Source organism: Lissotriton vulgaris, chromosome 5, assembly GCF_964263255.1.
Source record: "Lissotriton vulgaris chromosome 5, aLisVul1.2, whole genome shotgun sequence".
Lineage (NCBI taxonomy): Eukaryota > Metazoa > Chordata > Amphibia > Caudata > Salamandridae > Lissotriton > Lissotriton vulgaris.
Genome location: NC_141693.1, coordinates 324,738,417 through 324,760,804, shown reverse-complemented (window position 1 = coordinate 324,760,804; position 22,388 = coordinate 324,738,417). Strand labels below are relative to the sequence as shown.

Sequence of the window (22,388 nt, the reverse complement as noted above, 5' to 3'; positions counted from 1 at the left end):
GATGTGGTGGAATAAAAACTAAGCAGCTTTGTTATTTTGCAACCCCAGTGTTCACCTGCACCAATGGCTGGCTGCTAAAAAACACTGAGCTTCTGCACTATTTTGTTTTTTTCAATTGCACTTGTGAGTTAAATCTTCTTCTTTCTCCTTTGACATATTAAAGCAAAACTATAGTTACCAATAAGGAGCCTGTAGCAACAAAGAGATTAGATGGGAACATCGAAGTGTGGTGTTCCTATCTAATGACTTTGATTCTACCAGCACCTTATTGGTAACTATAGTTTTGCTTTAATATTTCAAAGAAGAAAGAAGAAGATCAAAGTTAGAATATGAAGCAATAGGCAGGTATTTAGTAAATGATGAGTTAGTAAGACTCCAGCTTGATTTAGAGTTTGTCAGACAGGGTTGTCTATTGCAAATGCGACAGAGTACCCTGTCCATGATGCTGACGTTCAGCACAATCTATTTAGAGTAGGGTGGACCATAAGTATTCTGTAACAGAGCCCTCGTTGGCTCTGTCGACGGAATACCTTCTACGATAAACCAAGAGATAGTGGGCCATTGGAAGTAGGGCCTTACACCGTCTGCGCTATTTAGGGTGGGCGGTGGAAAAGAAAAACCTTGATCAGAAAAAACACAAAATAACAACCTCCCGGAATGTGGGAGCATTAGATTGTTTGTTAGTCAAAAACAAACTCCCAATTGTTTTTTTCAAAAAAAGTTTGAAAAGTTTGATGGCCGGTCATTGTGCCTGTCAGTACCATCCATCGAACTTTTCATACATTGACAGGATCCATCATCATGGTCGCCTGTAACCGAGGCAATTGCTTTTTTGAGGGTCTTTGTCATCAGTCAATCATGTAACCTGGTTTTAAAGGCTGAGCTTGAAAGGTCTTACACCGGGAGCAAAATTGCAGTGATGGTTGAAACCACCCATTCCTAGCCGTCAATACCACAGTTGAGGCATAGACAGTGTAATAAAACGCGTAGAGCAGCCCCAACTCAACAGACCATATTTAACACAAACTTAGGACCCTATTAGGATGGCGGACGGACCTGCGTCCGCCCACCACCCCAGAGGAGGAGGGACCGTCCGCAGGGGCAGCGGCGGTCCCTCCGTACAAATTAGGATGTGACCGCCACCCTGGCAGTCACATTCTGTATGTTTAACATTGCGGCGGGTGCTGCTTGAAGCAGCAACCGCCGCAATGTTAAAAATGCAATCAGTGCATTTGCATGCACAAAGCGGCAGGCACCGCGCGGTGCCTGCCGCTTTGTGCATGCAAATGCAGGGGGGTACCATAGGTACCCCCCCGCCCTGGGCACCGCGCCCAAACCAACTAGCCACGCATGCAACCTGGGCTTCATGCTGGACTCCTCCCTCTCCATGACCAGGCAAGTCAACGCCGTCTCCTCGGCATGCTTCAACATCCTGCGCATGCTACGGAAGATCTTCTGGTGGATCCCCATGGAGACCAGGAAGACAGTCACCCAGGCCCTCGTCACCAGCCGACTGGACTACGGCAACGCCCTCTACGCCGGAACCACCGCCAAACTCCAGAAGAGACTTCAGCGGATCCAGAACGCCTCAGCCAGACTCATCCTCGACATCCCACGCAACAGCCACATCTCCGGACACCTGGGAGACCTGCATTGGCTCCCCGTCAACAAAAGAATCACCTTCCGTCTCCTCACCCACGCACACAAAGCCCTACACGATCAAGGCCCGAGCTACCTCAACAACCGAATCAACTTCTACGCTCCCAAACGCCACCTCCGATCAGCCAGCCACGCCCTCGCCGCCGTCCCACGCATTCGCAGAGCGACAACAGGAGGAAGGTCCTTCTCCTACCTGGCCGCCAAGACATGGAGCTCCCTCCCTCCCGACCTGCGCCTGACCCAAGACCACCTCTCCTTCAGGAAGAAGCTCAAGACCTGGCTGTTCGAGCAGTGACGGCACCCCCCCCCCCCCCAAGCGCCTTGAGACCCTACGGGTAAGTAGTGCGCTCTATAAATGTCTTTGATTGATTGATAGCTTGATTGTACCCCCCATGTGCACCCGCACCCCCCCCTTCTCCCGGGGGGCCCGCAACAGGTCCCCAAAGAAAAGTCTGTATGCCTTTTCGTGGCGGCATTGCCGCCGCGGAAAGGCATTACAAAATTCAAATCCTAATATGGCTGGCGGTGTCTGATAGACACCGCCAGCCATGTTAGAGCTTTTCTTCCGACCGCGGCGGAAAAGCGGCGGACGTAAAAATGACCCCCCAGCCATCCTAATCTGGCTGGGGGTCATTTGTGTGTCTGTCGCGGTGAATCCGCATACTCCGGGCCGGTGGTGGCTTCCCCCCGCCCGGAGTATGTGGATTCACCGGAATCCTAATGAGGCCCATAGTTTCTTTGGCATCATTAACATCCATTAACGGGAGCCAACATGATTTAAAAAGCAATAACAATGGTGGAACCTTTCATTTCTCTCTCATCTCTTTTTCAGGGTGTCCAGCAGGATGGTTTGGGCCCACCTGCAGGAACCGCTGCCAGTGCGATAACGGGGCGGCTTGTGATCATGTGAGCGGAGCCTGCACGTGCACGGCAGGGTGGAGAGGGTCTTTCTGCGAGCGATGTGAGTACTAACACGGTCTGCAATGATTTTGTCACAGGTTCATCTTTATGTGGGTTGTCAGCATAGTAATAAGCTGTCTGATTTTATCTTCTGGTAAGAACATGATGGAAGAGGTAAGTGGCCCTATTCTCAGCAACATTCTCAGCAGTCATTTCTTTTTCTGACCATCAATAGCTTTTGCGATGTAATTCATGTTTCAACTGATTTTGTTTAATTTGTATTTTGTCTTTTTATTTCTCTATTTCAAAACAGCAATGTGTAACATAATAACCTAGCAATGTATATGAGATAAATAAAACAATGCATCCAAGGGCATCATGAGCGCCCGCTTTAGCAGCTGGAGGGGGGTGGGGGGGGGGGGGGGTTGGACAGTTCTGATTAACATAAAACATTAATCATTTTGCTTAAAGCTCCTTTTCCTGTGATTGGTGAGTGATGGTTTCGAAAGAGAAGCTTCTACATACCATTGTGAGAGGATAGTAAGATGCAGCTGTGGGGCAGAGGAACAAATGAAAAGAGGTCATAATAGGGATGGAGGTAGTGGTGACACAAATGTGGAAAGATGATGAGATGGATAAGTAGATGGATGGATGCAGAGATATTTGAGCAATGGATGGAGAGAAGGAATGATGGAGAGAGTGGCTAAAGTGAAGAGTAGATTAATTGGGAGAATGAATGGAGGAGAGTGGATGAAGAGAACGTTGAATGGACCAAGAGAAGAGTGGATGGATTAAAAAAGGAAGGAAAGATGGTTGGATGTTTGGATCGATGAATGTATGGATGGAGGGAAGGGCGAACAGTAGCGTGCATCTATGCGTAGATGGAGAAAGGAAGAAAGGGAAAAGAGATGCAGAGAGGGACCTGTGGATAAAAGATGATGGGAGAGGATGTGGTCTCATGGCTAGACTGTCAACTTTGGAGCTGGAAAACCAAGGTTCGAACCTCGGGGTCGCGTCCACCTCCTGTGATTCTGGGCAAATCACTTAATCTCTCCATGCCCACAAAAAAAAAATGAATGTGTCCTTGTGTAACGTAACAGGTTCTCATATAAAGCGCTCTAATACCTTCGGGTCAAGTTCGGCGCTATATAAATCTGCAACAAAAGAAAAGAAGGATAATGAGATCGGAAGATGGAAGAGTGGATAAAGGGCAAAATGAAATATGAAAGGAGGAAGGAAAGAAGGAATAAAAGGCTGAATGAAGGTTGGAGGGCCTGAAGAACGTTTCAGAATTCCGTCACGGGGAGCAATCCCCTGAATGACTGCTGGACTCGTCAGTGCACTCCTCTCTTATTGTCATTTGAGATATGGTTCGAAGTGGAGGTATTTTATTTTTGTGGCTACTCTCTTGCATGCATCACACATTAAATCCCTCCCAAAGTCAAGGATACTGCCGACCCCCCATACCTTGACTCCGATATGAGTCTATTAGAGGTTCCATAACATATCAATGCCTCTTAAAAGAGAGACAGTGTCATTTATGCATACCTCTGCGTAATCCTGTATTCTGTGGCCCAAAACCTTGCAATCTCTAGTTTTAAGCCATTCAGTGCAGCGCATTTTGTTTATAATCTTTCATCGAGGAAGGGACATTCTCAGGATTCAAGATTATGGAGAGCACTTTTGAAGCAACTCCTGAACCACAGACCTCGACTCAGATACATGTTGATCTTGCTGAGATGTATCGCGATCCAGGCGGATTTGGCCTTAACCATCCTTAGCTCTTGAATGAATAAGCAAAGGTGGGCCAGACAAACCAGATTACAAATTGCGCCGAAGCCTGGTGTGCGGACTAACCCCGCAGCAACCACAAGTTTGGGGTTTTCTGCTTTGAGTACAGTTCACACCTCTATCAGAGAGAATTGTGTTTCAGAGGAGTTTTTGTAGTAAGGTGGTGAGTAGACTTGGGTGGTCTGACCAGCATGTTCTTTACTTCCAGGGGCTGGCTTCCAGTCCGGGCAGTGGGTGAGATCACGTTAGGTTCCACACGGGGAGTCATCGGAGCACTGTGTTCTCCGATGTGAAGAAAGCCCCCACCACTGTGGCCCATGATGCGAGAAACATCGCCATTTCATATCCTCATAACCTGGAATTCCCAGGCTTAAACCGGTACTGAGAACCGTGAGTTTGGAAATACTAAACGTGTACACTGAGGTTAGGGTGCACCTTAGAGTGTGCATACCGCCCAGTGTGTTTCCTTTTGGTCCTGATGAAAGCTCGGCCAAGTTGGCCCTCAAAGCAGAAACATGTCGACCTTGTGATATAGATGATACGACCCAAATTTAAGGTCTACATCATCCATCTCACCCCTTTTAACCAGATGCTCACGCCGATCTTTATTAAAGTCTGGTTTGGATCAGCGTTTGCACCTTTTACCTTTTTCACTTTTTCACCTTACTCACTGTTTTTATATAAACCAGCTCCACTGCAGATGCAGGTGTCGTAGCACACTGGTTAGGTCTTTTACCTGCCCGGTGAAAAACCCAATGATGAAGCATGTCACCCAATAGTTGGGTGAGTGAGGGTAATATAAAAAACAATTGTGTTTTTCCACATTTCACTTCACTTGTAAATATTTTCTTCTTCTAGTCACTCCTTTGTTGTTGTCTATATTCCCATGGGAAGAGGCTTATTAAGAGTTTTTAATTTGGGACTCCTCAATTTCTCAGATATCATTCCACATCATGAGTGCACCATTATGTTGTTCGGAAGCTTTACACTTCCCACATATTACATGCACTATTTCATAACATGGCATTCACCAGGCTCCATAGAAAGAACGCATAAATTAACATATTTGTGCAATATGCATAAGACTTATGACTCAGCTTGTCAAGTAGCACTGAAAAACAAGACATCCTTCTATACCCCTTGCTCTATTTAATTCCCAGTTAAGATTGTTTTCATGTGTGTATTTTAAATAAAAAAGAAGCAGAAATATGCAAGTTAATAAAAATAAGTAATCTGAAAATCACCAGACCATATCAGCACTGCCTAGTCAGAAAGAATGGAGAGACTGTCCAGAATCATCATACAGCAACAATGCTGCCCAATATTATAAAAATAGCTAATCTCCCCTAAATCATCTGACGTAGTATATGCACCACCAATGATCCAAACAGAACTGCTTCCTAATTTCATCAGCGAATAGCGGGACAGCCCAACATCATCAAACTACTCGCAGTGCTCTTCAAAATCATCAACCACTAGCTCGGGTGCTTTGAATCATCATTTACAAGGATGAATAAAAATAGTAGTACACCTTAATTGCAAAATAAAGAAGAAATCCAAGGACATCAAGCATATTTAAAAATATTAATCCAAAGATTAAACTTAGAATTGCAAAAAACAATTAAATTAGCACCACTAACATAATGTCATTACAAATTAGTTGTAATATCCAAAAATGTCATATATTACAAAGGTTACGTAAAATCAAAAAGATACAGGAGGGCTAAAACAACATTATTCAGGGGCAACACCATTATGGTGGAGGAATTTCACTTCCCTGCACCCCCCCCCCCTGCCAGCAGATGCACATCTGGGAAAAAGAAAATGATAATAAAACAGGATTATTATCATTTTTTTTTCATTGAGCCGTCTTGGGAGCTGGGTCATCCATCGTGACGACTGACTGGTGGACACTGCTGTCAGTGTGCGTGTTGGTTTAGCCGTCCGTCTCAGGGCGGCCAAACTGTCATGCGCACTGAGCTATCTCCAACCCGAGCTGCGTTGCGGGGTTGGAGACAGCAGGCAAAGGCTCCCAGTCTCTCTGCGACCGCAATTCCAAGGCGGTCAGGGCAATCCCGGTGCTTTTCTCATGCTGGCAGCAGCATGAGAGCAGTGTCTGGATTGGCCGTAGGGGAGTCTGGGAGCCTCAGCATGTGTTACAATGGAGCTGGAAGAGCAATGAGGCGGCAGGTAAGTTCTTTTTTTCGTTGGTATTGTTATTGTCCACTTCCCCCCAATGAGGTGCCACCCTCATGCGCTGCCCTCCACCACGCTGCCCCACTCCCCATACTGCTCACCCACATTTCCCTGACACAGGCCGCTACTGAAATTATCAAAAGTAGAGAGCGATAAAGAGTCATCAGACATGGCAGAGAGGCCCAAAGGCCCCGAAAGAACAGTGCACCTAAAAATCATGACAAAAGTCAGAGTGCTCAAAGTCTTCAAAATCGAATCACTGGTCAAAACCTCAAAGTGCATCTGATGTTCTGAAAATAACAAAAAGAAGTCGAGTTAACCAGAGTCTTTTAGGACGTCGATATCACATATAACACAGATATAACATGTAACATAGATGTAATAAACTACTCAAAACACAGTAAAGCTACTGAAAATCCCCATAAACAGCGGTGTTGCTGAAAGTTTATTTTAAAAGATTGAACGTTTTCACAAATTATCAATAATAACAGTTAAACCCCAAATTCATCAGCATAAAGAAGGATTAACAAACACTATCAAACACCAGCAGCTCCTCACATGATATTCAAATGAAGCAGGACTATTAAAAAAATTACAAAAAACTTTCAACAAGGAACTACTTTTTTATTTTTACGTATATCTATTTTAACTTTTTATACATTTTCTTGAATGAATTTTCTGTGCTTTTATTGTATTTTTTTATACCAAAACCTCCTTGTCCCAGAAATATTTTGAACCATTGGTATCCTCAAAGCTACCTTAGCACAACGTTCGACGTGCCTGATTCCCCTTAAGATTACATTGCTTCAGGTCCCTGTAGGAATTGCTCTTGGAAAACAGAATGCCTGATCTCGACAGCCTTTTTAAACGTGATAGATGCTTCATTACTGAAGGAGCTGTGTCTCTCCCATAGGGCAGAGTCCATCTTTTAAAGATTAAATAGTACTTTGTTTTAAGTTTAATTTACATTTCTATAAATTGTTTATAGGGTCTAATTTATTTCAAGTGGGGGTGTGGGGTTGGAAAAATAAAAACTTCTCCCTCCCCCACACTAGAGAAAAGATTGACAGAGCCCAAATCCCAAACCTTCCTAGCTTGGATGCCAAAGCACCCAGTTCCCGAAAATATTATGCTGTACACTTCATTCCTTCAAGAATTCAAAGTTGCCATATTTTGAAGCACAATGAGTGTAATATTTTATGTATGTCAGGCTACTGCTTGGTGTAGTTCCAAGTATGTTCTAGTGTGTTGCACTTATTCCTTCAGACAGTTGGACATGTTTGGATTGGGACAGGCAGGCATGTTCTCAGGAGTATAATCTCTGGACTCTACTCTGGCAAAATGTGGTTTATTCTCCCATATATGTTTTCTTATTCTCTGTCTCTGCTATGTGATTGCCTGGCAGAGTAGAGTTTATTCTCGGGGGCAATTTAGTGAATTCTGTTCAGTGTATTCTCTGGAACAGTTTAGTTTATACTCTTTATTGCTCTCTGCTTTGAGGTTTATTGCATTCTGTTTAGTATGGCCTCTGGCAAAGTTTAGGATTTTCTGCTCTGTGTATTCTCTGGCCAGGATTAGTCCATTCTCTTGTGTGAATTCCCTAACACTGTTGATTGTATTTTGCCTGGTGTATCCTCTGACACAGTTAGGTGTTTTCTGTTTAGTGTATCCTCTGGCACTGGTTAGTGTATTGTCTCTTGCATATTCTGTTTGGTGTATTTTCTCTGACATAATTAAGTGTATTCTGCGGAGTGTACTCTCTGGCACAGTTCAGCATATTTTTCTTGAATGTTTTTTCTAGCACAGTAGGGCCTTTGCTTTGAGTTAGCAGGCAGTATTTCTACTCTAGTCTTAGGTAATTCATGACATAGTTCTGTCTATTCTCTGATGTGTTCAGCATGTTTTCTGGCACAGTCAGCCTGTATTCTCTGGTTTCAGGCGCAGTTGAACATTTGATGTTCCTAAGCACTCTTATAGTGGCAGCCTCATTCTGCGGCAAACATGCATGCACACAAAGATTGTACCCTGAACACACTCACAATATCAATGTATGCCTATACGTAATCGAATTCTCAAAGCTAGTTTTGTCTTTTAAATAGATGGTACGCACAGAACAGAATTGTTTAGCCTCGTTATTACATTTGATGTCAAGTGCTTAACTGGAAGGAAAAGTGAATTGTTTAAGTAAAAAAATGTGTCACCAATTGGTCCCATCAAGCAAATAATACAAACCCATGAATCTAAGATCACAGTTCTATATCTAGACAAGGACCTTTGCAAATACCTACCTCCCTCTGAATGCTGTCAGATGTTCACCTTTATCTGGAAAAGACAGATTGGGACTCATTTAGTCATTGATAGGTTGCTGCCAGCTTGCCAGGTCATTGAACGCCCAGTTCTCCGCTCCCCTGCAGAGGACCGCCCGGCATACCTCTCTACCTTTTTGTACCCACAAGTATGGTGGATGCACTGAAGGCAGGACTGAATGCCAAGTGGCACCATATTTTTTCACCTCCTCAGAATTATTATTTTTTTCACACAAACTCCCAAAGGAAACAAGTTTCTCCCTGTATCTACGAGCCCGTATATATTTTCTCTGCAGTTTTCCAGACAGAGAAAAAAAGAAGCTCCTGTCGCGCCCAAAATAGGGTGATGCAACCATCACTGTGACCTGGTAAACAGGCTGGCAGGCAAAGGGCTTCCAACGGCGGAGCCAGTTGAGGCTCCTAAACTCTGTGAGTCCCCCACCTAATGGGGGTGGGGCAGAAGGTTGACATACAGAGCAGCTACCTTTTTTGGTAGTTTGCCCACATGCAAACATCTTTAAACAATGCCCATTATCTGTCTGTCTCTTTGGATTGCGCTGTCGCTTGTGTGCTAAAGTGAGCAAATAGCCTTAACCAAAGGTAAGGTATATGTATCATCTCTCCAATGTGTTGATGTTGCTAAGGTTGTGCTTGTCCATTTACTAATTTTTAATCTGTATTGCTCTTTTCGCAGCCTGTCCTGAAGGCTTCTTTGGCATTGAATGTGGGAAACCCTGTGGCTGCATGAATGGTGCTCGATGTGACCATGTAACCGGGGCTTGCGTCTGTCCTCCTGGTTGGCTAGGCGTCCGTTGCAATGAGAGTAAGTGACCATCCATCTTTACCTTGATTTCAACTGGCTAATGTGTGCTATGGTATGTTATGTTATGTTATAGGGGGTGCTTCTATAGCGCACGGCTACTCCGAGGAGTGTCCCGGCGCTGTCGGAGCCTCACAGGTCCAGAGTGGAGAAAGAGGACGAGTGAAAGGAGCGAAGCTTAGAGGGGCGGTATTATTGCTTGAAAAGCAGGGTCTTCAGATCTTTCCTGAAAGCCAACAGATTGGGGCTGGATCTGAGAGCGAGAGGAAGGTCGTTCCACAGCCGGGGGGCACGACGGATCATAGGAGTGACTGCCCTGGCCTGGGTAGAAGAGCGCAGGGATCTAGAAGGAAGATAGAAACTGATCCATTTCTGAAGATAGCGGGCATCTGTGCCATGAAGGGCCTTGAAAGCGATGGTCAGGGCCTTGAAAGTGATCCGCTTCTTTATGGGAAGCCAGTGAAGGGTTCTAAGGAGCTTACTGGCCCTGGCTCTCCTAGTGAGGCCAAAGATGGCACGGGCCGCAGAGTTCTGCACAACCTGAAGACGCGATAAGAGGTATTCCAGCAGTCCTAGGTACAGAACGTTCGAGTAGTCCAGGCGTGAGCCAATCAGGGCTTGTACTGTGGTCTTTCTGTGCTCCAAGGATAGGAGCGGCAAGGACTTCCTCAACATCTTCAAGATCGCAAAGCATCTACCGGCAAGGCCCGACACCAGGGCCCTGAAGGAGAGGCAGTTGTTGACCTGAATACCCAGGTTTTTTGCAGCCCCTGAGCCACTGTCAGGAGGTAACATGGCTGAAGGCCACCATTCTTTCCATCTTGGGTCTGCGGGGCAGCCGAAGAAGAGCACTTCGGATTTGTTGGAATAACACTTGAGGCTGTGACAACTGAACCAGTCGAACACAGCCCCAAGGCAGCCCCGAATAGACGCCCCATTAAAGTCGTGGCCCCTGTCGCAGGTGAATAGGAGTTGAGTGTCGTCGGCGTACGACACGATCTGGGCCCAAAAATCCTCTGCGAGTGCCGCTATGTTCCATGAGCCGTATTACTACCAAGCGTGAGGGGAAAACTAGTGCTTTTTTATATACTCCATCCTTCACTGTATCATTTAATATTGCATGAAAACAACAATTTTTTCACATTGAAATATTTAACAGCTTCAGGAAGCAGTGAAGACGCATCTCTCGCTTCAGCGTTATTTCATCATTTTTTAGGTTTGGCTGACTTCTCAGGTCTATATTGATCCTACAATATAGTGTAAACGCACCTGCACTACAAGGACATTGTGTAGAGGTTGTCATCCCTGGAGTAATTAAGACAGAGCCATTTGGCAAGCCTGCTTTTGTGTCACAGAAAAAAATGAACATTTACAATATCATGTGTCTCAGAGAAGCAGATTGCACCCCCCTTTCGATGAGTTTCAGTCAATGGTCATTCATATCCATTGAGACGTCACTTTACTCACCACCTTGCTTTTGTAGAAAATAATTAGCCAGGGACCATGTAAGGCCAAGAGGGAAGAGCTACTCGCAAGTCGCGGTTGCCAGACTCCTTTCATTGTTCTGTAGCGCTGTGAAAATTAGGCGAATGCCTTATAGGCCAGTTCAGTACGGATCATGTTAAAACACCTAGGGGCAGATTGACTAAAATCTCAGTCAACACAATGCAGCGCACCAGGCAAAAAAGCTGTTCTGCGTTGCACGGGAAGAAGAGAGCAGTATTTCGCCATAGTTACAGAAATTGACACTTTTCTTTCCTTCTCGTTAGACCCGGCACTGAAATCAGCTGCAGTGCGCCATGCACACACCTTTGCACCATAGTTCAAGTGTGTCCGTGTGAGTCTAGCTTAGGTTTTGTACTGGAAGGGTAGCCTTCCAGTACAAAATACTACGCTCAGACTAACTTTAAACATTTTCCCACTTTGTGTGTGTGTCGTACAGTGCAGCACACATACAAAGTCGGAAAAGGAAGGAGAAATAAAAGCATGTCTCCTTCATAGCGCCTATTTGAAATGGAGGCTATTGACGCATTAAAACTCCTGTCTACTTTTTTAACTAAATAGAGGTTAGAGTCAGAAACCTTGGGTGGTTGCACGGAAAAGCCCATGCACCACCCATGGTACGCCGCTGTGGCGCTAATTAATGCAAAGCAGCGCATAGTGCTGCTTTGCGCTACTTTGAAGTGTTTTCCAGCTCTAAAAAAGTTTAGCACTGGAAAGTAAATTAGTAAAAAAGGATGTTGCTTTATTTTGCATCACTTACGTGACGCAAACATGCTGTTAAATCTTAGTAAATAGACCCCCTAATCTTCTTTATCAGATGGGTTAATGTTCATTGATTTTTGGAAAGCTTAAATATTTTAGTTCTAACATGCACTCATTTTGAGCTTAGTATTTGTAAGCAATATGTAGGGTAATTGTTTCCCGGGACTTGGGTATCTGGGTACACAGACTGGTAACAGAATTCAACCCACGTGGAAATAGGCAGTTTTAAGGAAACAACAAACTTGGAAAGTGGAATGAATCATAGGAACAAAACGCATCACTATTATGCCATTTAAACTGTCTTGCAGCTAAGGATTTGTGGGCGTCAAATTGCCTTTGAAGAGAGGCATTTAAAGTTAGAAAAGGATGAGTGTGTAGTAATTAACATGATACTTGTCACGAGTTTCCGGTGATTTGAAAAAGAGGAAATGAGTCTGGCTCGAATACTTTGCATTGCACTTATATACCACTGCTGCATCACTGGGAGGAGGGGTTGGAGTGGGTATGTCAATTGGAGGTCAGGGAGGGCCTGAATCTTACCAGATGTTCCAGATTGGACCATGAGATAAATTGAAATGTGATTAATTTAAATGAGAATAATTTACATAGTCTGAGGTCATCCTGAAAACCGGCCATGTCTGCAGCCATACTCACCTGCAATGGTCATGATGGGTTAGGTGATAGCATAGAGGGTGAAAAGGAGAGTAGTTGTTCACTGGGCGTTCCGGGCGCTAGATCCTCCTGGGGCATTGAGCCAGAGGTTCTCTCCGTGGTACTAAGCCAGAAGTTCCCAATCGCATCGAGTCTTAGGTCCCCTTAGGGTGCTGAGTCTTAGGTCCCCTGGGGGTACAGAGCAAAAGGTACACAGGGGGTATCAAGTCCTATGTCCCTCCTGCTTGACTACATTGTGTGACCCCTGGCCTGTTCTTTGCCACACAATCTCCCTATTGGTCACACCTTATCAGATCAGTTGAGAGGCGATCATATTTTGCCTTTGGTAGGTACTTCCTTTAAAAAGTGTTGATTGCATAGCAAAAATAAAACATAAAGTCATGCTAAAGAAATATATTGTACGATAGGGCATAGTCATATATGCAAAAAGTAAAGCCATGAACACAACAGTGACCAGTATGTACACATGGCTGTTCCAGAAATAGTGCTTCAGTAGGGTAGGTGGAGCTCCTCTGTTACGGCTGTGGTGGTTTAGCGCCAGGACACTCTATGTGAGTAGATGCGCACTTTACAAATAACTATTTTCATTTAATTTAATTTCAATTGTTAAAATTTAGAACTCTTTGTGATTGATTATGCACATTTCTAATAAGAAGCCTCAATCCACCCTTAAACGTCCCAGTAAAAGACTAAGATCATAACCATTAGGCTGCAAGAGACTCTACTATGTTGGATCAAAACATAAGTACGACATTTGAAACAAAAATACAAATCAATGAGGTGGAATAAGTGAATGTACACTATTAGTGTACACTTAACTATGGCAGCGCACTGACTTCTATTTGCAGATTGAGTTGGAGGGATGGCAATAGAATAAGAAGTTGCTTTTAACTTTGGGCATGATACGCTGCCCCACCCACTCTTTAGAACTCCCGCACCGCGGCGAAATTCACGCCGCGGTTAAGGAGTTAAAATGAAAAGAGAAATTATTTGCCAATCAATGATGAAAATTGATTTGTCACTATATGCGTTGAAATCTGGAACTATTTGTAATTGACCAGGCACATCAGGCAATGACAGTTGGATCAAGCCTTTATTTTTAGACTGAGAATCCAAGACCTTAACCTTTAATACTGACTCTTTACTATGTTTGATCAAAACATAACCATGTTATTTACCTAAAAATACAAGTCAAAGCGGTGAAATAGGTTAGTGTACACTGTCAGTGCACCAGATGGACTTCTATTTACAGAACGAAATTGAAGCACTGGAGAGAGAGAGAAAGAATTAGATGTTAGCTTTGTAGCATGATATGCTGAGAAAGACATTTTTTCAGAAATAGTTGAAATAAAAATAAAAATGATCTGCCAATCAATAAGAAAAAATGATCTTTCCCTATATTCTTTTAAAATGTGATTGTGTCACAATTGACTAGACACATGACAGTTGAGATACCAGGATCAAACCCTTAATCTTCAGAGTGATGACTTTATCGATTAGGCCGCAAGAGAAAATTCACAGAATAGGATTAAAACTTAATGAAGTCATCCGAAACAAAAATAAAAGTCAAAGTGGTGTCATAGGTCAGTATAAGTTTTAGTGTACACTGGCCTATTGCACCACACTTGTATTTACAGAATGAGATGGAATTTTGCAAATGCTTAAAAAGAGAACCTTTCAGGCAAAGTGACATGTAAAATTACTTGCCAATCAATAATAAAACACATTTATTTCATTAGATTCATGGCCATGTCTCCTCCTGTGTCCACCAGCCCCTATATTATTTTTGCTTTGTGACTGTAACAGGGGTGGTGGAGCTGAACACATCACTCTCCTACCTGCAAAAATAATGGTCTGCTGGGACCCCCATCTCCACAAGGCACTGATGCAATGCCCCCTCCCCAGCCCCCATTAAATTGCCTGTCGGGACCCCATCCCCAGCAACCACTCATGCCCCTGCCTGCCTTCCACAAAGGGGCGGGAAGTTCCGGTGGGCGGCTTACTTGGTGTCCTGTCATGGTTCACTGCGTGTGGCACAAGCAACCAAATGGAGGCGGCAGCAGAAGCAATGCTTTCATGGGCCGAGGGTGCCCTTGACACACCTCTAGCTTCCTGCAGCCAGTGCCACCTACTGTGCTAAACTATAGCAGGTCTGGTAGCACTGCTGAGGGAGGTGCGGGCCCTCTAGTGGAATATTACAGTGCTTTTTGGTTTCTACTTCGAAAGACTAATTTTCTTCTAACGGGTGTTTACCCGACAAATCGGTTGAAACTGAAAACTGGACTACTATTCAGTAGGAGTAGGTTTTCTCTCCTCACCTAAAAGTTGCCCATCACAATCTCACAACAGAATCTACAGTCCCATTCTAATCCCTACCATCTAAAAAAATGCTGTGTTTCCGGAAGTCTAATCAGCAGTCCCTTGCTACCAAAGGCTTGAATTTTTAAAGGGAGCCCTCTCACCTCAGTATCTGAATTTCCTCCCCCGGGAAGGCTTGCAATACATTTCCATTGTCTGGTAAGATAGCATCCCCCGCGGATGTATGACATTACAACGCATGCTTTTACCACGCATGCCTTTACAACGCGGTTTTTACAACGAAAACCTTTACAACGCATAGCGCTTTGGGGTGCTGGATAGTGAATAGTTTAATTTACTATTCCAACTCCAGTCCCCGTGGACACAAGGGAAGGTGTTGGATAGTAAATTAAACTTATTCCCTATCCTAGAGCGCCCCCCAGCGCAATGCCTTGTAATCGTTTGCGTTGTAAAAGTTGCGTCGTAAAGGCACTGCGTGGTAAAAGTTGCATTGTAAAGGATGTTTCCCTCCCCCGCCCATCTTGTGCCATGTCAAACCAGAAATTTTCTAAATGGATCTCACCGTGTTACATGAGTAATACTGTGAGCCAAACTTCAGTACGAATCTCAGTGGACATCGGCTTCAGCATTGCAGAATCTCTTTTCAGTCTTTATGTCCAGCTATTACTTTACGCTTCCAAGCTCTGAACTGATCCGCTGTCCTTGCTGGTGCGGTGATCTAGTGGTAGCCGAGCAGTGGACAGACAGTTCACGGAATCTAGTGTCTATCACAGGTACCTACATAGCACTGTATTCACAAGAAAATAGTGGTCTTTCTTTCTACCGTCTTGCAGCTCCAAATTGCATACTGTCTCAAAAAATGCCCTCAGTGTTCCCAAAATCTGGCATAAAAAGCTTAACTTCACTCAAAACATTTCATGGCCGCCTCTCCTATTTTTCTTTCAAATGACTCTTTCTTTAACTTCCATCCCCTGAATGCCTCATCTCTCTCAGCACAATCGTCTCTAAATCACATGAATGCTTGCCTTAATCTCCTAATACAGTTCTGATAAATCCAACTCATTTTAAAGATCATGACCTCTCCTTTTTTTGGAATTTTATACCATCTGCGGCCCATGCAGGTTAGAGCGGTGGTGCCAGGTAGGGGGAGGGGGGATTTCAATGGACGATGACGAGGGAAAACGAAATAAATAATTAATTTCCCCTCGTCATCGTCCATCGAAATCCCCCGCCCACCGCTCTTTCCTGCACCGGTCGTGGCTGCTTTATGCAACTGCAACCTACTACTACTTAACCTCAGTGCTTAATGTGAGCCAGTGGTTGAACTTGGGGCCCACCTGCATTTATTTTTGGGGACCGGCACATATTTTTCATCATCATACTAGATAAGACAGAGAAAAACGTAAACAGAGGAAAGGAGAAGGAGAAAGATAGGAAAACAGCGACACAAAAAGAAAGAATTGATTAGAAAGAACCTGAGATAATTAGATAAAGAGGCAGGGACTTTCTGGTGGTGGATTCTAGAGTCATGAGATGGGATCAAGACTACACAGCATTGGTATTCGGCAATCCCACTATTGATAGCACCAGCTGTAGCTGTCTTAGTAAGACTGTGGGAGCCGGCATTTATTCTTTTGCAAATTATACACTGCATAATCTTCTCTAGGCTCATCTATTAACCCCACTAAACACCTGAATGACCTGAATCTTTACCCAATAAGGACCACACATCCTTTCTATCACTTTAACTTACCACAAAGAAGCTGAAGTGAATGATTGGATTGCTTAGCTTGAGCGTACAAAACTAAGCTCAGTAGCCAACAATAACCAATAACACTGGGCTAACCACTAACTTGCGTCCCGGAGCAGCATGCTGCTCTGCATAAAACGCATCAACGCCTCATCAGCGGTAGTAAGGGCTAGATAAATGCAAATACATTACATTACATATTTTTGGCTCCTAGGAATGTGGTGAAGTGTAATAGAGTAATAGAGTGTACAGGGAACAAAATGGACCATTTAGAGAAGCTAATATGAGGGTAGAGATTAAGATGGGTATTTGGAAAGAAGGAGTTAGAGTAGGAGAGGGAGAGTGAAGATGTGTGTGGACATCAGGTTAGAGATTAAGAATTTGGATATCTGAAGTAGTAGGGATTGAAGAGGGGAACGAGTAAATTGAGATATTTTGATGATATGCGAAAGGTGAGTAGAAGATGATTGTGAATATTTGAAAAGGGTAGCAAGGAAAGGAAAGTGCTTAGGGGGGTGTGTATAGAGGCAGAAATGGAGAAGTGTTTAGTTAAGGATGTTTTGGAGTTGCTGCCATCATCAAAGTCGTCAAAACGGAAGCACAAAGAGAAGACACCGCTACTTGGAGCGATGTTACTGTTCTAAAAGTAAGTCTCCTGGATGCCCCGCCTCTCCGCAAGCATCAGTGTCAGCAAAGGGACTAGTGGAGGATCCGGCGCATGCCACTCCCTTGGGCCAGCAATGATCCCAGTCATACTACCACTTGTGGTGCCAACCCGAGGCCCCAGTCTGGCCAATTTTAACGAGAGATCCTGGCTCCTGAGATCACGTGCTGTTTCTAAGTGTCATATATGATGTATTTTCAAGGTACTGTATCCCCTCTGGTAATGCGCCAAAACTGCTCCCCCGTCACCCGGGGAGGCATAACGAGGGCAAATATGTTTATTTCTCCTTGTTTTCCTTCTTTCTATGTCTGCTGCAAGATGCAGCAGAAAATGCCTTGGGGGATTGTTTTTGTGCAGAATGGTGCCCCTTCATACACAAAAACAATCTTCCTGACAACGCACGCACCCATGCACCTTAGTGCAAGGGTGTCTGCATTGACGCTAGGCAGCAATTTGTGCACCAGCACTGGTAAAAGGCAGAAATGCGCTGTGCAATGTTAAGTACAGCCCATTTCTGTCCTTTCCTTACCACATAGTGCAGCAAGGTGACTTGCTGCACTGCGTGATATAATGGTAAATATGGGCCTAAATTTTGGGGAATATTCTGAAACATGTCATCGCTCGATATGGGAAGTAAGGACTGTATGAATGTCATCTAAGGGTCCTTTTTTCTGGTAGCACTTGATGTCTTTTGTTGCCTGACTTATTTCTCTACACCTTTCAGCCTGTCCCACTAACACCTATGGCGAGAACTGTGGTGGGGTCTGCAGATGCCAGAACGGTGCCACATGTGATCACATCAGTGGGCTATGCGTGTGCGCCGCAGGCTGGAGAGGGGAGTTCTGCCAGCAAGGTAATGTACAATGGGTTCGGTCTCTGCTTTGTCGGGTACACTGGGCAAAGCCCAGATAGGCAGCTTGTGACATGATGCCCTTTCTTTGCTGCCATTGTCCTGTGGCACATAGTGGATTTCCTTCTTCATTTCTCTCAATCTGTCACTCCTTGTTAATTGTAGATTCACACTTGTCCCTTGGAACAGCTTACTCTGTAGCATACACAGAAATGTCTTCATTCTTCCATCAGCAAACATGGTATATAATGCAGATCAGTGCAATATTTTAATAGCAGCAAATGGCTCCGTGGCCCTCAGACTTGCTAGCCCTAGGCTGACGTCTTCAGCAATGCTATTGCCAGAAGTACATATTGAGCCAAAAGACACAATCAGAGTTTCCATGGAGCTCTAAATCTCCTAAAGCTCAGTTTTCTTTTTGTGCCACATATGACTGTACATTTTCCCTTCTTTACAATACTCTGCAGTACCAACATTCTGGACTTCTGAAGTCTGAGAAAAGCCAGAACCAGTGGAATGAACAGACATGTGTAAGAATATTTAATGTGCAAATTGTGGAGCAATTTGAGACAAATATATAGCTGTTTAATTGGCACAAAACAAAAATTTTAAAATGTAACTAAGACATATTTATTGTCTCGCCTTGTCTGTGCACAAACTTGTGTTAATGGAATCCTGTCTGTTTGCAGGCAGAGCATTATGCTTTTTGGAGCACGGACTCCTATGCGAGTCACACCTACATTCTCCCTGTTTTAGTCCATTTTCTTCCTGCTATGCTAATTGTGAATAATAAGTTATTATTCATGTTTAATATAGTACAAAATAATGCTGACCCTTGCTGCGAGCGAGGGTAAAGTGGTCTGAGGTAGCAATCTTCGTCTGAAGGTGCCCGCCAGGCGCAGCTCCTCCGTTGAAGCAGAGGAGCATTGCCCCACTTACATGCCCCCCCAAAGCCTTCCTAGGTGAAAAATAAAATGGTATTCATTACCATTTTATTTTTCATTTTTCCGCCCTGAAGCAAGCGTCAAGATGGGGCGGGGCAAGCTGAGTGACATCACTGAGGAGTGGTGGGCAGAGGGCTTCCTTCGCACTGTTTAAATTGTGTGCATGTCTCTTTGGCTGGCAGTCTTGGGACGGCCAGCAGACATGCGCACTATAAACCTCTCAACCCAGCTGTCTTAAGACATATGGGCTAAGAGTAAGTGCAGGCCTCTAGTGCTGTGTGGAGTTCCGAGTGAGGCTGCTCCCTCCAATCAGGGTGCTGCTCACACACTGCATGTGAGCAGCAGCAGGATTGGTCAAGGGAGTTTGCTCATGACCGCGGCCCCGCACTCGAGAATGAAGAGGTCCGGAGTGCAGGACGTGCAACGTTAAGTGTTTCTTTTAAAAAATATATGTATATTTTATTTGCCCGTGCCCGGTCCCCTCCCCACGTACCCGCCCCCTCTTCCCCATAGATGCCAGCCACCACTGATGACTGGCATCTATGGGGAATATCTGCTGAATGTGGAAGACATATGGACTGAAGGAACATAGATGTGTTATAAACATATGATAAGTGTCTAAGGAGTTTTATGACCATACAGTAGTACAAGGTTGAAGGACAACTGCCTTAGAAAAGCCATGGATCTGCGAAGTTCCTGGCAACATCCATTTGCCATATGCTTTTCAATATTTAGTTATGTGGGTATACCACCCTATTCTTATCTTCACGCACCTTCACGGGTGTCTGAGCACCATTACCCCTATCTGAACAACAGAGTAAAATAACAGTAGGCACCAGGGATCTGTGCACTTGGAAAAGTTATAGAAATGCCAGAAAGTGAAGTCTACTGACCCCCAGCCAACTTGGAACTGACTTGATTATATTCAAGTTTGCATTACGCGCCAGCTCTTGGCATACTGTTGCTGAAAGCAGGTCTATTCACAGCTCAGTCCTTGGAACTGCCTCTTCTTATTATGTGTCAACTTTTTATTCTAATGGGCATGTGATGTGTTCTCTGTTGCTCCTGGCTCTGATGAGCCTTCCTCGTGTGTGGGGCTGCCCTTCACCTATAGATGTGCACCACCACCTCCCATTCCCTGTGTGCACATGCAGCTTCTGTGCTGACAAATGGTAGAATTAAAGGTTACAGGTTTAATCCTGAAAGGACAGCTTAGGGAGCTAAGGGTCCGATTCACAAAAGTAATCTGAGACAAAATCCTAACTTTACGACTTCACTATTCACAAAAGACATTTAGGAGTAGTAAAGTTAGGATTCCTAACTTTACTACTCCTAAACTGAGAAAAATCCTAACTTTACGACTTTCGGTATTCACAGAAGGCATTTAGGAGTAGTAAAGTTAGAATTCCTAACTTTATTACTCCTAAACTGAGAAAATCCTAACTTTACGACTTTCGGTATTCACAGAAGGTATTTAGGAGTACTAAAGTTAGGATTCCTAACTTTACTACTCCTTAACTGAGAAAAATCCTAACTTTATGACTTTCGGTATTCACAGAAGGCATTTAGGAGTAGTAAAGTTAGGATTCCTAACTTTACTACTCCTAAACTGAGAAAAATCCTAACTTTACGACTTTCGGTATTCACAAAAGGCTTTTAGGAGTACTAAAGTTATCCTAACTTTACTTCTCCTAAATGCCTTTTGTAAATTCAGCTCATCCTTTCTCCTTTTCCAATTTGAGAAATTGGTACATTGACATGTTAAATTAATGACAGCTGTTTTCCGACCCAATCCCTTTGGGTATTTAACCTGCTGCTCTAGTAATTAATATAACATACAGAAGCATATTCCCTGCCTGACACCCTGAAAAAGGTACGCTGCTTCGTACTTTCTGGTTGTGCTCTCTTCGAATAACCAAAAAAGAGATGAGCTGTAGATTACACTGTATACCAATCAGTGCTTCATTTGCGAAAAAATAAGAGCCAGGGCTCTCGTCAGGTGGCCACTGCAGCTTGTACCACACATTGCCTCTACCAGCGCTGCCAATGATAGTAACAACACAAGTATTAACATTCATACTCCTACAAGGGTGACAATTCAGACTCTTTCAGGCCCCCAATGCTATAAGAATGGCTTGGGTGGCAGGTAATATTCATTTGTCATGTATATTTAGTTGATAACTAACTGTTGCTGTGGTCATCTCCAAATTAACCAGACAGTGCCACCTTCTGGCACACTGTCACATGCCCAATGCTGACAATAAAGTGCTAGTGCCAAGCACCGTAAACCACCAGCTCAAATTAAGCACTGATACCAATAGTCCCTGCTCTCCCCTCCCCATCAGAACAATACAATTTTGGTGGTGTATATCTATCTCTAGCTAACCATTAACATACATTAAATCCAAATAAATAATTCTTCTCTCCGCTGCCGAGGGATTGTTCACTGTAGAAATCGTAGGTGCCATAGGATATAAAGCACTTGCAATAAGGTGGACGCAGTATATGTTACGTTGGTCACAAGTAATCAGTTCCTCTGCCAAGCTCTAGATCAAGCCCTAAGTGCCTTGAACTCTGGAGGGTTAGATGTGTCTAAGCCCAGAGAGGTGCCAAGGGGGTGTCAGCTCCCCCTTGTTCTAGTATTCTAAAGCAGCTGGCACACACTTTCATTGACAATCACTCCACTGCCCTGGCATTAGTAGTCATTCATATTATCAGCCTGAGTGACGTTTTGTTGAGGGAGAACTTGCTTAACCCTAGTGCATTCTTTCTCTTCTCTCCTAGCATGTCCCGCTGGCTTCTACGGAATGAACTGCCAGCAGCATTGTCTCTGTAGGAATGGCGGATCATGTGACCACATCACGGGGCGCTGCACATGCCAAGAAGGCTGGACTGGATTGGCTTGCGAGCGTGGTAAGTAGAAAAAATATTGACATTCGCAAATTATGGTTATTTCTGAATACCAAATACAAAGGTTATGACCAGGGCCAACAGAATTATGTGGCAGGAGAGGACCAAACTATATGGCAAGGAAGGCAAATTTTGTGGCAGAAAGCGGCATATTTTGTGACCGGATTAATTTACTTATTTTGACTTTTTTACACAAGCTAACACTGTGCAAAGATTGGCCCCATTAGTATCAGTTTACCATCCAAAGACAGCATAAGAAACTTAAAGGTAACCAGTCAACCTTTGCACAGGGCCTTCAACTGTGCGGCAACACGCAGCATCTCATTTTTAGTAACCTTTGAA

At 44.1% G+C, this 22,388-nt stretch overlaps 1 protein-coding gene across 2 annotated transcripts in view; it reads left to right on the top strand.

Moving 5' to 3' along the window:
• Positions 1-22,388, top strand: part of MEGF6 (multiple EGF like domains 6) — a 1,305,820-nt gene that overhangs the window by 1,193,087 nt on the left and 90,345 nt on the right. For both annotated transcript variants that reach the window (XM_086921560.1, XM_086921561.1), the window contains 4 exons: positions 2,492-2,620; positions 9,547-9,675; positions 18,067-18,195; positions 21,921-22,049. In XM_086921560.1, coding sequence (XP_086777686.1) covers positions 2,492-2,620; positions 9,547-9,675; positions 18,067-18,195; positions 21,921-22,049 — 516 coding nt within the window. The remainder of the gene's footprint in view (positions 1-2,491; positions 2,621-9,546; positions 9,676-18,066; positions 18,196-21,920; positions 22,050-22,388) is intronic.